Source organism: Eretmochelys imbricata, chromosome 5 (assembly GCF_965152235.1).
Source record: "Eretmochelys imbricata isolate rEreImb1 chromosome 5, rEreImb1.hap1, whole genome shotgun sequence".
Lineage (NCBI taxonomy): Eukaryota > Metazoa > Chordata > Testudines > Cheloniidae > Eretmochelys > Eretmochelys imbricata.
In genome coordinates this window covers 122,347,810-122,363,997 of record NC_135576.1, presented here as the reverse complement: position 1 = coordinate 122,363,997, position 16,188 = coordinate 122,347,810, and the positions used below count along the sequence as shown (strand labels likewise).

The 16,188-nt window shown below is 46.0% G+C and overlaps 1 protein-coding gene across 1 annotated transcript in view; it reads right to left on the bottom strand.

Moving 5' to 3' along the window:
- Positions 1-16,188, bottom strand: part of PLPPR1 (phospholipid phosphatase related 1) — a 110,997-nt gene that overhangs the window by 22,313 nt on the left and 72,496 nt on the right. The window contains exon 3 of the mRNA XM_077816492.1: positions 4,678-4,810. Coding sequence (XP_077672618.1) covers positions 4,678-4,810 — 133 coding nt within the window. The remainder of the gene's footprint in view (positions 1-4,677; positions 4,811-16,188) is intronic.

Here is a 16,188-nt window from a genome sequence, read left to right as displayed (position 1 = left end):
AAAGCTTATGTCCAAATAAATGCGTAGTCTCTAAGGTGCCACAAAGACTCCTTCTTGTTTTTGCTCATACAGACTAACACGGCTACCACTCTGAAACCTGTCAATATATGTTAGAACTTAATTTTAATTCTGTCTTTTAAATATACTTGTTTACTTATGTGCTGCCATTTGCAGTAATCTGTGCTGATGACTGAAATTTCTCTCTCCTGATACTGAGAGCACAGTATTGAAAATTATGTCAAAGGCACTAAATAGCAAAACTTTTGACAATTATTCTGAAGGTATTTTTGTTTTTACTTTTTGTACTACCTTCTGTATCATTTTCTACCATTTCTTTACTTTCATCTTTAGAACCTTCATACATCCAAAGAATAAACAAAATGTGATGGTGGCACAAATATAGAGAATATAACCATGTGACATTACTATGAGATCCCGCTGAATTTAAAGGGAGTGGAAGTGTACCTTGTAGAATAGGACCGTTGCTCAGCAATGGCCATGTTTTCCCAACCACCTTGCTCAAATGCATAGGAAAAAGTTTCCATATATGCCCACTCCACCCACAAATACGGGATTTGGGTCGACAATCCCAGTTTGAATGTGCAAATGTGGACTGGGAATGGAAGATGCAATATCTGCACACACACTGTTTGCAGGCATGACTCAGAAGGTTAGCTTGGGCCTGAAATAAGATCGTTAGTAGTTGATATTTTGAACCCAACTACAACCTCTGTGAGCTACAGCCCCAAAAGGAACTAATTTTGAACCTTGTTCCAGCCACTACAGCATTTTATTAGCGAAAACAGATGTAGCAGGAAGAGTTTAATTTCAGTCTTTTCTGAAAACACACTTCCCTGGGAGAAGTTCATTCCTGGTGTAGAACATTCTGTACCACTTCAGCACAGTGCGTACATACATGACACATCTCTGGGCTGGGCCCACATACTCCAGAATTGAAGTCCACCAATGGTGGTGGCCAAGTAGTGTCTGCAGATCTGAGGTTATGCAGACTGACTGGCCCTCATATCCTTCAAACCCAATATATAAGGGCTTCCGCTATTATTCTATGTGCTGGAATAGGAGCTTGTCTGTGCAGCAGGCCCACATCTTGTCCTTGGGTTGGTGGAGGGGGAATTATCATGTCCCCAGCATCTCTGTATAGAGCCTGAATACCCAGGCTCTATGCTGGTGAGGTGAATTTCATGCCCAGTGAATAATTAAATTCAAAACTGGAGTCACTGGAAAGTGAGCCATCCAGCACAGGCCCTAGTCAGTCCCCACATTCCTGTCAAACTAAGGAGAACAGCACCAACGCTTGGAAGCTTGCGTTTTATTTTAGTTCAGTTTAATTTAAAGTTCCCTGCAATGGAGCAACACTGGAAATTGAAGCGACAAGGATATTAAATGAATTCACCATGAAGGGGCCTCAGATTCTGTGACTAGGTATTTGGCTAGCTCCTCAGCTGGTGTAACTCAGCGGTGGATCTTTTTACACCAGCTGATTTCAGCACAGTAGGAAAAATAATTTACTTCTGGCTCCCCAGAGTCTGAAGCCCTCCCAGGCGGAGATCACCACAGGCTCAGGGGCAGGTTCTGAGAGAACTCATGGCCTGAACTAATGGCCGGCAAAAGCAATGGGACTCTCTCATTTGACAGCAATGGGCTTTGGAAGATGAGCGTTTTGGAGGCTAAAGTCAATTGGAGTTTTTTTCTTTTATATTTGGTGGGAGAAACAGCCTAAACAGAAGCCACGTGCAAACATTCTTATCGTCTGTCCCCATGTTCACGTTCCACCAGCTACCTAGCCTTCTTGAACAAGCAGCTATTATTTAGTTACCAGTGGCTATCACCGCTCAATATCTAGCTCTTATTAGAGCTAGATGAAATTTTACATCAAAATTTGGAATTTTGATTAAAAAAGTGAAATTTTGGAAAACCATTTCATGATTTTTTGAGGGGGAGGGACCCCATTTCTCAAATAGCTCCATTTCTTACATTCTGCAGGGGAAACAAGGATGCTCCTTAAAAAGATCTTCTTCCACCATCAGGGGGAAAGAAATCGCACTTTAAAACCAGGGGGTCAGTTCAGAAACATTCGGGGGAGGGGGTGAAATTGTGTCAACACCCCTGCTTCTGATTCCCCACTGAGCCTGTGGCTGCTCAAAGGGTGTTAGTGGACCGATTCCTTCCTGAGGTTACAGTGAGGAAGGGGCAGCAGGTCATGTGCACGTGTCTCTTACTGATGGCTGGCCTGGGTCAGGGTTGGGGCCTGGCTCGTGCCGCACCCAGCTCTGGCCCTGGCCAGCAGTGCTGCTTCTTATCCGGCCAGTGAGACAGCAGAAGACACTCAAGACAGTCTGCTTCCCTCTCCTCATAGGGCTTAGGTGGCAGATTTGGCCTGGCTGTCCTCCTGCTATGAGGGAAGGATAGCTGGGCCCAATTTGAGTGAGTGGCATTGAGACCTAGAGCGAGGGGTTGCCATGCCACTCAAATTTGGCCCAACCAGCCCTCTGTCACAATGGAGGGGTGGCCAGGCAAATCTGCCACCCTATGCACCTGTCCAGAAATCTACCACCCTTGGCAGCTGCCCAAAAGTCTGGGAGGGCAAACCAAGGTCACCCCCAGCTTACAGCATATGCCTCCCCTGTTTATAACAAGACCCATGTTTAAAGCAATTTATGACCAGGTTAACTTCCTCTCCCTCTGGAAACAAACAGTCCTGCAGAGCTGAGACTGATTTGTGTGGAGAAGTTAATATTTTGCTGCTCTGTACACAGCTGTAATTTTTTTTTCCAGATGAGAAATGGCTAGAGCGAATGCTCAGGAATACAGCTAATTAAAATGAAGGCTACACACAGGGAGAGCGGCCTATAAGAAAACACACACAGCAAATGTTTTGCCTTGTTTGTCTGAGCTCTTTTAGCGCTGGCCCCACAGGCGAGAATATTTGATCAGTCTATTGTCACACGCTGAGAATGCTGGGACACAAAACAGCTCTGAGTGCCCAAATGGCAGCCAGCTTCCTGCTCCCTGTTAATGGCAGTTTACTGCCCATTAATGTGAGCTAGAGACTAGCTGAACTTCAAGGGTATTTGGTTTTTAATGAAAGCTCCCTGATCTTTTATTTTCCTACATGGTACATCTGAAGAACTGATCAGAGAAGTGCCATGCTGAGGGTCAGACGTGCCTATTCCTTGTGTCTAGGGGGGGTGTAGAGTGGGAGAAGGTGCAAGGTGTCTCTTCCACCCCTCCCCCGTGCTCTCTCTCAGGAGCAATCCCTGCATAAAGATTGCTCTCTTAGTTTGCCCCTGGTGGTGCAAAGTGCCCCAGAGGCAGCAGAAGAGGAGGTAGGACCATGCCCCTTCTGCATCAGTGAGTGCAGAAGACCGAGCAGCTTCACAAGGAGAGCTCAAGGAGGAATAAGGGGTCCATGAAACACAGTCCTCCCAATCAGGATGTTGTCTAATTAGAACAATGCAGCCCGTCACCACCAGCACATCACCCTTTCGTTTCCAAGCAAAACTGTAAAGAATTGCGAGGGGGAGGGGGAAACCCCCACTAATGTTTCAAGCCTCATTTCCTTTGAGCTAGATTATGACTTTAGGCAAAGCCCTGACCAGGGAGTGGTGCGTCTCCTCTGACTCTCAGTTCCTGCTCTTGTTCCGTGGGACATAGGATTTACTGCTGGCTTATACCAGCAATAAACTAATATTCCCCCACCTGTGTGCTGGTTCAGCTACTCTGACCAGTGAGTAGGGGACGTGGAGGCCAAGGCTGTGCCCATTCCCTGTCTCTAGCTGCCCACTTCCCACATACTTGGTCCAGGGAGGGAGGAAGTGGGCAAGTAGCTCTGCTAACTTTGTACATGCCCAGTCCCAAGATTGTGGTAGGCCATGCAAGGAGTCCAAGAGGTGGGGCGAGAGTGGGGTGGGGGGGCTGAAAGGGGTTCTCACTCCCCCAGGTGGGATAACCTAGCCCTCAGTCAGTTTGCCATGCTTTACAGTGCAAGCGACTGTGTTATTCTTCCCACTCTGAAACAACTATAGGATGATTCCCAGTGACAGCTGCTAAGTTAACTTTTCCATAAAGGGAAATTCATGAACTAAACATAGCTGCTGGTAAATGCCACCAGAGGAAGCCTTCAAAGTGTTTGGAAGTTGCATTTTTTTCACCAGTTCCTTAGCAATTAACTTAATAAAGTCTCTAATGAAAAATGAGAGGAATATTATGTCCGGGGTCTCTATGTTTGGTTTGTTTGTTGGTTCAGCTCAGTTGATTATTACATATTGGCGCTTCTCAGGTTAATTTATATTTGGAGAAAAAAAGGGTGAAGAGATAGGCTGTTGAGTAAAAAATTGTAAGTAATTGTAATTTGTAATATCAATGATAGAAGTATTCAGATAAGGATTTAATGGGCATAACCTTGGTTCCAGGGTCCATGAGAAGCATTAAACCTAGCACAATTGCATATAAATCAGCTCTATACAGTGTGATTTCGCACATTTTAAACATTACCTTGCAAGTCCTGAGGGGGACTATCCCTCTAAGGTGGAAGAAGCCTGCAAAGATTTCACAGCTTAATTAGTTTTGTGCTGTAGATCTTAAGAAGTCGGTGTTCTTTTGTTTCTTTTGTTTCCGCAAGCAGGGGCAAAACTCTCTGTGTTTATGGACACTTACCTATAAACCGTATAATTCTTCGTAGTAATGGGTTCAGGTAACAGCACTCTCCCGTCAAGATAGTTTTCTCCTGGACGATCAGGGTTTCTCGGGTTGATTTTATAAAATACATGGAGATCTCACCGATAAAAATCTGTAGCAGCGGGAAAAAAAGAAAGGGAAGTTTAAGAATCGTAAGGACACATGTTCAAAGGTGGATGCCTGAATCAAGGCCATAGACAATACTTCTGCACCAGTGTACCTACAGAACATTGCACTTACACACTGTTACCTGTCAGCTCTGTGTTCTTGAGGAGCCAGAGCGCAGTACCCAGACTGTCTGACTCACGAAAGAGCTCCCCCCAGACCCAGCCTCCACTTGAACCAAAGCCGATCAGAAGGAAGACTTAAAAAAAGCAATGAAAAGGCAGTGGGAGACACACCTAAGCCCCTGGGATAGTTGGATTAAGGCAACTTCCCTAGCCTCATTTGCATCAAAGATGGAACAAGGAGGCATCCCCATTAGCATACAGAATGGAGAACAGAGATTCCAAGGCAAGAACCGCACAGAACTCAGGGACCAGAAAAGCAGCCAAGCACTGCATGATGGGGGATCTCTGCTCCAGATGTTAATGAACCCATGCCTGCACACTCCCAGCTCAGTAGTTATCAGACCAATTCTAGTAATAAATCCTTTATTGGTATCCAAAATAGTGAAGCTCCCTAATTGCATTGTGAGCTCCCTCCAAGGAACACCACTCATAGGCAGAAGTGGTCAGCTCCCATTGTCTAACCTTAACAAAACAACTTTGGGATACTCCCTTGAGACATCAGTTTACACATAAACAAATCTCAGGTTTCAGAGTAGCAGCCCTGTTAGTCCGCAAAAAGAAAAGGAGGACTTGTGGCACCTTAGAGACTAACAAATTTATTTGAGCATAAGCTTTTGTGAGCTACAGCATCCGATGAAGTGAGCTGTAGCTCACGAAAGCTTATGCTCAAATAAATCTGTTAGTCTCTAAGGTGCCATAAGTCCTCCTTTTCTTTTTTATAAACAAATCTAGTGTTCTCCCTTGAACCACTGTTGTTTCTCTACAAAAGCCCCTACCCACGCTCAGCTAAATGCTCTGATGCCTGAATCCAAAATCTGCATCAGTTCCACTGGGACTTCATCTTCTCCTGACTGATAGTGCTGTGGGCTCTGCCTGTATCCAATACTCCAGACCCTCAGCTATACCACGTGGGGCCCCCGATCGATTCAAGCTTCACAGAGCGGTGAGAACCCAGCTCTCTCTCTCTCTAGGTGTAGCCTTCTGACTCTGACTTGTGTGATCAGCTATAGTTTTCTAAACCTGACTTTTATAATCAAGTTTAAGTTAGATTTAATATTATAACTGTTTTGTTTGTTTGGCTCCCCAGTGGTTATTACCTGGCAATAAATAACTTTCATGATTAAGCTGGTTGCCTCTCTCTCTCTCCCCCTTGTGCGTGTTTTTTGGTTTCCTCATTCACTCTGCAACAACGCTCCTCGTACCTAAGCTAAAATATTCCTGCAGCGCCCAAAAATCCTGTGGGGTTTGCTCATCAAGTGGGTTACTACCAGAACAATGTAACGTGAAAGTCGGGATAGGGATGTGCTGAACCTGGGGCATATGAGGGTGGCAGCTTGGAAGTGCTGCTCGACCCAGCTTGCTCCGGCGTGCTCTATTCCGGTGCGCTGCCCGTGGCAAATGTGGGTGACAGCTTGGAGGTTCTGCTTGACGCAGCCTGCTGAGTCCAAGGGCCTATGAGGGTGGCAGCTTGGAAGTGCTGATTAACCCGGTCCTCTCAGATTCACTCTGTTGTGTGTCCACGTGTGTGTGTGTTCGTCTGATTCTGAGGCTGGAAGAACCCAGCCCTGGGGAATCTGGGTCCTGCAGGATAGCTCCATTGGGAGGGGACTTGCAGCAGGGAGAATGAGAACACAAGTGACACATATGAGAACACAAATGACACAAGCAGTACATTGATAGAAGCACAGAAACCCCCTCCCAGAAGAATAACCCAAAAAGGAGCATACCGCAAAGTAACGGACAAAGCTGGTAACAACACCTAGGCTTTATTGTCATCAGGAAATAAACGGTGTGTTCTTAAGTTAGCTAACTCAAGACACCTAACAGTAGGTAAAATCCTAGTGAAGACAAGGCAGTCTGTACTTTTCATAGAAACTGGCAGGTTAAGCTCTCCCATAATCTTTACCTTGACCTGCTAGCACATGTGAACACTACACACAGCCTTGTCTTCCCTAGGATTGTACCTTGATTTTGCTAACTCAGCTTAAGAACACACCTTTTTACAAGTGAAGAAAAGGCCCCCAGGCATGATCCTGCTCCCATGGACTTCAATGGCACTGTGTTTATCCCTTGGTGCCAACTTATGTAACTAGCCAACACTCACACACACATTTTTTTGTGTGTGGATGCAACTGAGGCATCCACACTGGAAAATGAAGCTCAATTTTCTGGGCTAAATCCTGACCCACGCTCTGGAGATGTAACAGGACCATAAAGCCTCCATAGGTAGGCAGTTGAGGAGTGCCCTGGCATGGAGGAATGCAACTCTCTACACCCTCCCCTCCTGGCTTTACCGTAGGGTGGCTGGAATGCACAACGTGGCTATATAAAGGCCTCTTGGGAGCCACTGCAACTACGCATAACTTAGAGCAGCCTTGAGACCACTCTAAATTATTCTGGGAATTGGAGGATAAACAAAAATAAACAGAGATTTGGTGCAACTGTGGATCCTGTGGGCCTCTTTTTTTTTTTTAAACTGGAATTAATATGAACAATAGGAACTAGTCTGAGATCACTAAACTTATTTGAGATAGGGTCACTAGAAGTTGATTATCTTGGGTTGGATTTTCAAAAGCTCTTGTTACTGTCCAAACTCTGCTGCCACTGAAGTCAGTGGAATTTGACTATTATATATTTATAACGGACTTCAGTAGAAAAAAGAAGCCAGACTGAAGTAGCATAAATTAACTTTATACAAAGGGTGTACTCACAGCAATTCTACGTAACTGAGCTAAAAAGGATGTGGGAAAAGAAACCACGCCATTAGGAGAGGGCCCAAGTAGTAGATAATAAAACACATGCACTGAGCTCACCTATAAATATCAAATGACTATTCTTAGAGCACTTTATTTGTTACAACAGTACATTGTTTCCAGTGCAACAATAATTTATTCTTATTAACCTGGATGAGCATCCTTATTGATTCAAGCCAAGTATGCCCAGCCTCATTGTAATTCTAACTGCTGATGGGTAGAGATGCCAGCCTTATAAAATGCACGTTAAAAATGGAATTTGAGAGGGAAGAGCCAATGTGTGAAGCTGCACTGAAATATTGTCTTTATCCAGTTTATTCTATCTGTGCTCAGAGCTAGCACATAGTTCAATGTAGTTCAATTCAGTAGCTGGAGTGGAAGAAAATAAAAGACCATCAGCGCAATACAGTTTAAAAGTGACCCGGGATTTGTTCCCCTCTGTTATTTGTGCTACTGCAGTACCCGGAAGCCCCAATCAGGATTGTGGCCCCATTGTGCTAGGCATGTACACAGCATCGGTAGAGCTTCCAATCTAATTTAAGAGGAGGCACAATTAGGTGGATAAAGACAACAAACGTTTTCAGGCAGGAGACATTTAAGTAGAACACACAAAAATACTGATCAAAATAAAACGTCTCCTTTTAAAACAATCCATTGACTTCAGTAGTGTTACTCCAGATTTACACCAGTCTGACTAAACTAGACTAGATACCCACAGTCCCATGGATTTCTGTGCTTATCAAATTAGCATAGCACTTAAGAAGCAGTTAGACAGTGTTTGTGAGGTAGCATCAGATGGTTTGACACAAGGGGCCTGATTCTTCTCTCCAACCAGTTTTATAGCAGTGTGACGGGCGCAGACATTTCCGATGCAGACTGCGATATGGCAGAGTACTTGAGCATATGCACAGCTTCAAGCATCTCTATAGTCCTGCTGACTTCACTAGGACTACTCCCATGCTTGAAGTTATGCACAAAAGGACCCTGTTAAATCAGGATATTAACCCACTGTTCAACAAGAATAAGGCCATTGTAAATGGAATTCAGTTCCAGATTTGACTGGCGTATGGTATATTTCTAGATAAAGTATCTATTACTGTTACTTCCACTGGGGAAGAAAGTAAGGCTCACAAGCTGCCGTTTCACACGAGCTTCCTACTTAATTAAACAGTCGAGATGACAAGAAAATTGCATTGGAGGGTGGGGCTTTTTATTCAGTGCTGTAAGAACTGATGATGTGCTGTCTATGGTGATGTATGCAAAAAGAAACAAAGCCAGTATTAGAGAATCGTTGGCCCGGATACTGATCTCACCTACACTGGTGTAAATCTGGAGTAACACCGCTAAATTCAATGGAGTTAGATCGCTATGAGACTAGTTTGGGGGGAGCTATAGAATGCCCAGTGATTTCTGGTTGTTGCAATAAGCTTTGTACATTTCCTTACATTTCTGCTTTTGGGGGATCTCGTTATTAATCCATCGCCCCACTGTTTTTTAAACACAGTCTGCCATTTTTAAGCAAGCATTCAAAAACACTGCACATACATACATAAAATAGAATCAATTCTGCAGCGTTGACCGATCAGTAGCAAAGTATTATGTCTGACAGTTTAGATAGTAGAAGCTATTCTCACCAGGTATTCGAAGTTTATTTCATGGACCACTACATTATGTAACAGAGGACACCTCTAGTTTGAAAAGGCTTGCAATTACAAGGGAAGAATGCTTTCGACAATATTTGTGTTGGTTCTCTGCTCTGATGTTCTGCTTTTGATATATTATATTATTTTTTATTATATTTAAATATTCTGGGAGTGCCCACAGGCCCCCAACAGGGATTGTGCTGAGCACTGTGTAAACACAGATCGGAGACAATTCCTGCCCTGAATGAGTGGCACTCCCCTTTCTTGTACTCTGCTTATAACCAGCCAGTTCCATAAGAAAATGACCTCCTTTATTTCCTATTGTTTGCCCAGCCCTTGCTCTGTCCATCTGATAAAGAAAAGAACCAGAAAACAACCCTCTAATCATGTAAAGCTAGGCCTCTGTCTTTTTTCTATGCTTATCTGTCTTCTCTCTAAGGTTATGGGTGGAAGGAATGTGAACTGTGTGTAACCTGTACTCCCTGTTTTGGGGAAAGAATTCCTTATACAGATAAGCCTCCATGTTTATACCTACCCCAGAACTTCAAACAGACTGGGTTAACCGGCTTGAACTGGAAGAGATATCACACTGTATGTTGAACCAGGCTATAAAAGCCCATCTCTGTTCTTTGTTTGGGGCTTCACCATTTTCCTCTGTAAAGGAACTGGTGAGCCCTTCAGCTGTCGTACTTGCTAGCATTAAAGTGCCTCACTTTATCAAAGAGCCAAGACTCTGTGTTTTGTTTGGCTAATACAGAAGTCCAGGGAAGGCTACCCTCCTAACCCTAGACGGGAGGGGAAACCTTTTTCCCTAACACATCCTCACCAGTGTCAACAAAACCGTTCCCTTCAATACTGGAGTTTACCCGATTGTCAAAAATCTGCCATTGTCAATGAATTCCTTACTCCCTCCCCCTGGAGCCTGACATGCCGTCCAATGAGTGATCCTCCTCTAAACTCTCCTTTCTCGCAAAGAGTGCGATAAAGAGGCCTTCTCTCATTTCTCTAGCGAACAAAGCACATATCACATAACAATATCCTGGACAGATTCTCATCTGACAGGCCACAGCATGGAATCCACAATCCTCCCTGTAGCCAGCGGATGCCCTTCTTGTACTGAAATTTTACTTCCCTCCTCCTCCACATCCCCCTTGATCTCAACTCAGCTTTTGACAGTACGGTTCGTGCCATCCTCCTTGACTGCTTCTGGAGCTGCTCAAAATTTTCAATTTTTGGTGGGGGCGGGGGGAGAAGGAAGTGTTCCCATTTTACAACTAGTTTTACCAGATAGCTGTGTAGGCATCTTCTAGGTCTTGTCTTCTTGCCAAATGACTCTTATTTGCCTCTACTGTCCATAAAGTTGGCATCATGCTTAACCCCAAATAAGCCCACCATGTTCCATGGCTGTATATCAGCCTCAACTCTGCCTTTGCTGAAGTCTTCTTCCATGCCTTGCTTGTATCTTGGGCTCCCTAAGCAAACTCCCTTTCAGCCAAGTCCCAGCTCTCCAGACTCCAGCAGGCACAATGCTGCTGCCTGGCTTCTCACCCTACTCCACTGTCTATTCCTTCGCTTCAGGGTCCAATTTAGAATCACTCTCCTTGCTCTTCATAACCACTAAGGGCTCACTCCAGCCTACCTGAAAAGGCTCCTCTCTCTGCTCATTGAGCACTGGCCTCCTCTCCACACACTCAGCATGTGAGATGCAAGAGCCTTCACTTGGAACAAACTTCCCCTCTCTCTCCACCTGCCTTAATCTCCATCTCATTTCAAATCTCAAATACCCTCTTCCCCTCCCTTGCTTTCATCTCTCCCTCAGCTATTATTTACCTCAGTCATTCTATTATTTAGCTCTGCAAACATGTGCGTGTGTGAGGAGTATACAGTTGGTCTGAAGGCTGCTGGACACAAAATATTATACTTCTGTTAATAAGATTTAAACACATGCAAGGAGGACAGAATGTCAACTGAGATCCACCCAGGGCAGATCTGGTACTAGAATTTTGCTCTAATTTGGAATTGTCTTAAAGTCCGTTTATTAGAGAAACATCCTTCACCAGTTCTCACCAGAAATACAGACAAAAATAAAAGGAAGGACCTACACTGCAAAGACTCTCGCAGCCTATGAGAGCTCTCTCTGTTAGGTACTTACATAGTCTCCATCACCACAGTATCCAAGACCCTCACTATTTTTTAACATAGGTATCCTAACAACACCCCTGTGAGGTGGGGAAGCACTGTTATCCCCATGATACAGAAAGGGAACTGAGGCACAAAGAGAGTTGCCTGAAGTCATACAGGAAGTCTGTGGTGGAGTAAGGAACTGAATGCTGGTCTCCAGAGCTCCGCAGTGGCACCCTAACCACCCTTTCAGTGAGATGCTGAAATGGAGCTTACCCCTCAACAGCTATCAATTCAAGGCGTGAAGCAGCTAAGTGCTGTAGGATGTTGACTGAATTTAGTGTATAGCAAAATTTGCGTAGATGCATTTTTAATGCCAGAGTACAACAGCAGAATGAACTAAATTAATCAAGAGCACAGCACTCAATTTGCAGCAGAGGAATGTGTCCCATCGGAGAAGGACGTACCCTACGAGGCAAGCTGTGAGTAAATCAGCAAGGAAAAGGGAAAGGAAGGATTCAAACTGCTGAAAGTTACAGAGTTCTCAGCCTCAATCCACCAATATTTAAGGCCCCATGCAACCACCACCCTCAAGCTTTGAAAAATTACTTTCCCTGGAACAAATCTGTCCTGCCGAGCAAAGCCATGCAAACAGGCACAACCATTACAATGTGACCTGTTCCAAGTCACTGCAGCAGGTTTAACTTTAAAGTGAAGGAAAGATGACTGAAAGCCAGCAAGTGTTTCAGCAATTTTTGCTTCCCTTGTGGCTCAAATACTCAAGCACATTCGCTCTCTCATATCTCTCAGGATGTGCATGAGCCCAGTTGCAACTATCACGCCCACCCAGGTGCTGTAAAGTGGTTCATGGCTCCAGTTTGTTTATCGTCACTTACACAGCGGGACATTTTCAAGAGCGTCTAACAGATTCAGGAGCACCGAGCGGGGGTTCACTCACCCCTGAGCACCACCTCCTCGTGGCCGGGAGTGGAATAATGGCTCCCTTTCCATCCAGTGCCCCCTCCCGATGGATGCCCCAGCATTGGGGTGGTCTCGCTTGCTGTAACGCAGCCCTCCGGCCAAATCACGATTTAAATCTATCCCTTCTGGGGTAGCAAAAGTACAACGACAAGCCTAGAAGTGTCCCAACACAAGAGATTCTTCCACCCCTAAAGGGCTATTTCTTGGCCTCTCCTTCAGGATCAGTCTTCAGCTCTCACCTTGGGCTTGTACACCCCTCCTTGAGGCTGGTAGGGAAACTCAGGCCCACCCTCTGCTCTGGGTTCTGACCCAGGGACCCTGTATTAAGCAGCTAGGTCTGCTCCTTTAGATGCGCTGCTGCTGGTTCCCTGAGTAACTTCCAACTTCCGAGCCCCGGCTTGCTTCCCTGCAGCCGGTGCTTAATGCAGCCTCTCTTCTGATTCTCAGTCCCCTGGCTTGCTGCTGCGTTCCCCCAGCTCCTTTCTCTGCTGGAACGCTGATGCTTAGGGCTGATTCTCTGTGCCTGGCTCCCTTTCCAGGGCCCATCATAGGATTTATTCCATCCCTGTGGCCTTTATTCAGTCGGCCTTCCCCAGGCCATTCCCAGAGAGAGGGAGCGCCCTACCTCCTGTCTCCTGGGTGTCTCTACCGTTTCTAGTCCCAGAGAGCGATGGCAGACTCTCTCCCGGCAGCTTTCCTTTGCTCATACTCTTATCCCAGCCCTTCCTCAGTTCTGCTTCATCCTCATTTAAGCCTGGCTCTCCCTCCAGGTCCAGCCTGGTATATTAACTGGCCTCTCAGGTCCACATTAACCCTTTTGGAGCCTGTGTGGGGTACATGCCCCGTCACAAATTCCACTGTCTTTCATTGGGATTTGTATTCCTAATTCCCTTCAGCAGTTTTGAAAATCTCCTCAGTGGTTGCTTTTAAGAATAAGAAAAGGAGGACTTGTGGCACCTTAGAGACGAACAAATTTATTTGAGCATAAGCTTTTGTGAGCTACAGCTCACTTCATCGGATGCTGTAGCTCATAAAAGCTTATGCTCAAATAAAATGGTTAGTCTCTAAGGTGCCACAAGTCCTCCTTTTCTTTTTGCGAATAGAGACTAACACGGCTGCTACTCTGAAACCTGTCTTTGAGAATAAGACAATTCGCACTTTTGAAAAGCTATTGATCAGCTTTTGTATCTGCTTCCTATAATTTTATTGCGAGATCCAAGGATACTTGTTATTCCATAAGCAAGCCTCTGGTAGCAAACACTGAACAAGAGGAAGAACCTGTTTCCTTATTTTTTCTCCCTATTCACATAGCCCTTTTCATCCAGAAGGACATCACAGCGCTTTACCAACCTCATCAATTCTTAACATAGGGCCCACGGAATTTGCCATAACACTGCACATCTGCTTTTGTGAAAAGTAGCGTGGGATTTTAAGAGCACCAAAGGTCAGCACCTGGCCTTTACATCCCCTCCAAAAGACAGCACCTTTGTCTTCCACCAAGCAAAACGGGGTCCTGGTTTATGACTGGGGCTACTAGGCACTACAATAATACAAATAAATAATAACAACAATAGTACCCTGGGCGTGATCCTGGATTAGGTCTCAGGCTAGGACACAGATTCAATATTGATTGAGAGGGAAGAGTCAGTTCCCGATACCAGTCAGTGCACCACCTGAGTTGTTCTCTGGAGATCTCCCATCCTTACAGTCACCCAGTACGACCCTGCTTAGCTTAAATAGGTACGTCTATATTCTTGTGCCTTCAATTACATGTGAAAATGAAGTATGACAGTCAGTTGAACATTGCAGTGCAAATCTACCCAGGGATCCACTGATCCCATAGATGAGAACAGAACCAAAACATGAATTCTTCCCTTTGTGTTCCATTTATGACATAATTATTTGAAAATAAACGAGGCTGTGACAAAGAAATCCATAATCTATTTTAGGGCAAGTATGGAAAAGAATTATTGCAGGAAACAATTATTGGAGCATTACACTGGTTTTTCTATTGAGATGCTGAGCCTGACACCAAGCCCGATTCTCCAGTGTCTTGCCCCTTGTGCTGCCATTTACACCTGCACTTGATAAGTCCCAGGTAATTAGAAGAGGAGACTGAATTGGGAGAGATGAGTTATTTACATGTATCTGTCACTGGCTTGCTGTGCAAGGCTCTTTGGACCCGATTCTCCTCCCCTTAACAAAGCTGGTCGAAAAGCAGCAATTTTTGTGTGTGGAAAATATCATTTATTTAGCCTGAAATTTCCTGCAAGCATTATTTTGGGTTTCTGACCGGAAAAAAAAAGTTTCAGATTTCAAAAAAAGTTTGTTTTTTTGTTGGAAAACTGGAAAATGTCCAAACTTACAATTTTCTATGGACATTTTTGTTTTGGGTGAAAAGTGATTTTTTTTGCCTAAATATGTTTAGACAACAATATCTACCCCTTAATATCTACTCCTGCGGGGGGGGGAGAGGGAGGGAAGAGAGCAGCAGTGCTGGGGCCAATGGGAGCTACGGGGGCAGTGTCTGCCTTGGCCCCCCCGCCAGGGGTCGCAGGCACATGCTGGCCACTTCTGGGAGCAGCGCATGGAGGGGGCAGTGGGCGGAGACCCCTTGCCCTGCTTACCTTAGGCGACTCCCAGTCGGCAGCGCAGCGGAGCTAAAACAGGCTCTGCCCCGGCAGCTCCCATTGGGCACGGTTCCCAGCCAATGGGAGCTGCAGAGTCGGCGCTCGGGGCATAAGCAGCGCATGGAGACCCCTGGCACTGCCCCCGCCCCCCCCCCCCCCCCGGCCACAGGGATGTGCCGGCCGCTTCCTGGAGCAGCGTGGGGCCAGGGTAGGTGGGGAGCCTGCCTCAGCCCCGCCGCACAGCTGGCCGGGAGCTGCCCGAGGTAAGCACCGCCCAGCCAGAGCCCGCACCCCTCCCCGCTCCCACACCCCAACCCCTGAGCCCCTTCCAGCACCCAAACTCCCTCCCAGAGCTTTCACCCCGCACCCCCTCCTGCATCCCAACCCCTTGCCCCAGGTGCAGCCCAGAGCTCCCTCCCACACTCCGAACCCCTCGGCTACAGCCCAGAGACTGCACCCCCTCCCACACCCCATCCCCCTGCCCCAGCCCAGTGAAAGTGAGTGAGGGGTGAGGGAGAGCAAGCGACTGTGGGAGGGGGGGGATGGAGGAAGTGGGGCAGGGCGTCAGAGAAGAGGCGGGGCAGGGGCGGGTTCTCAGGGAAGGAGCGGGGTAAGGGTGTTTGGGTTTGTGTGACTAGACAGTTGGCAACCCTAGGAGACACCAATGGCTTATGAGGGAAACCTGAAATGCTGGCAAATTCCTTTCTCCTGTCTCGGTAACCCCAGAGTTCTGCATTTCTGGTGTAAATCATTTCCCAACACTGGAAGCCAGAAGAACCAACATTTATGTAGAACAGAGAGAACTTGGGGCATGAAAGGAGACATTGGAATGCTCTGTATTACACAATACCACATAGAGAAAAAAGGACCAGCTTTTTCTACAAGGATGGAGGTGTGGAGCGGATGCTGCAGGAATGTTTCCTCTTTCCACAGAGAATTGTCAGCCTTCTGCTTTTGACACAGTCTCCCACAGTATTCTTGTCAGCAAGTTAAGGAAGTATGGACTGGATGAATGCACTATAAGGTGGGTAGAAAGCTGGCTAGATTGTCGGGCTCAACGGGTAGTGATCAA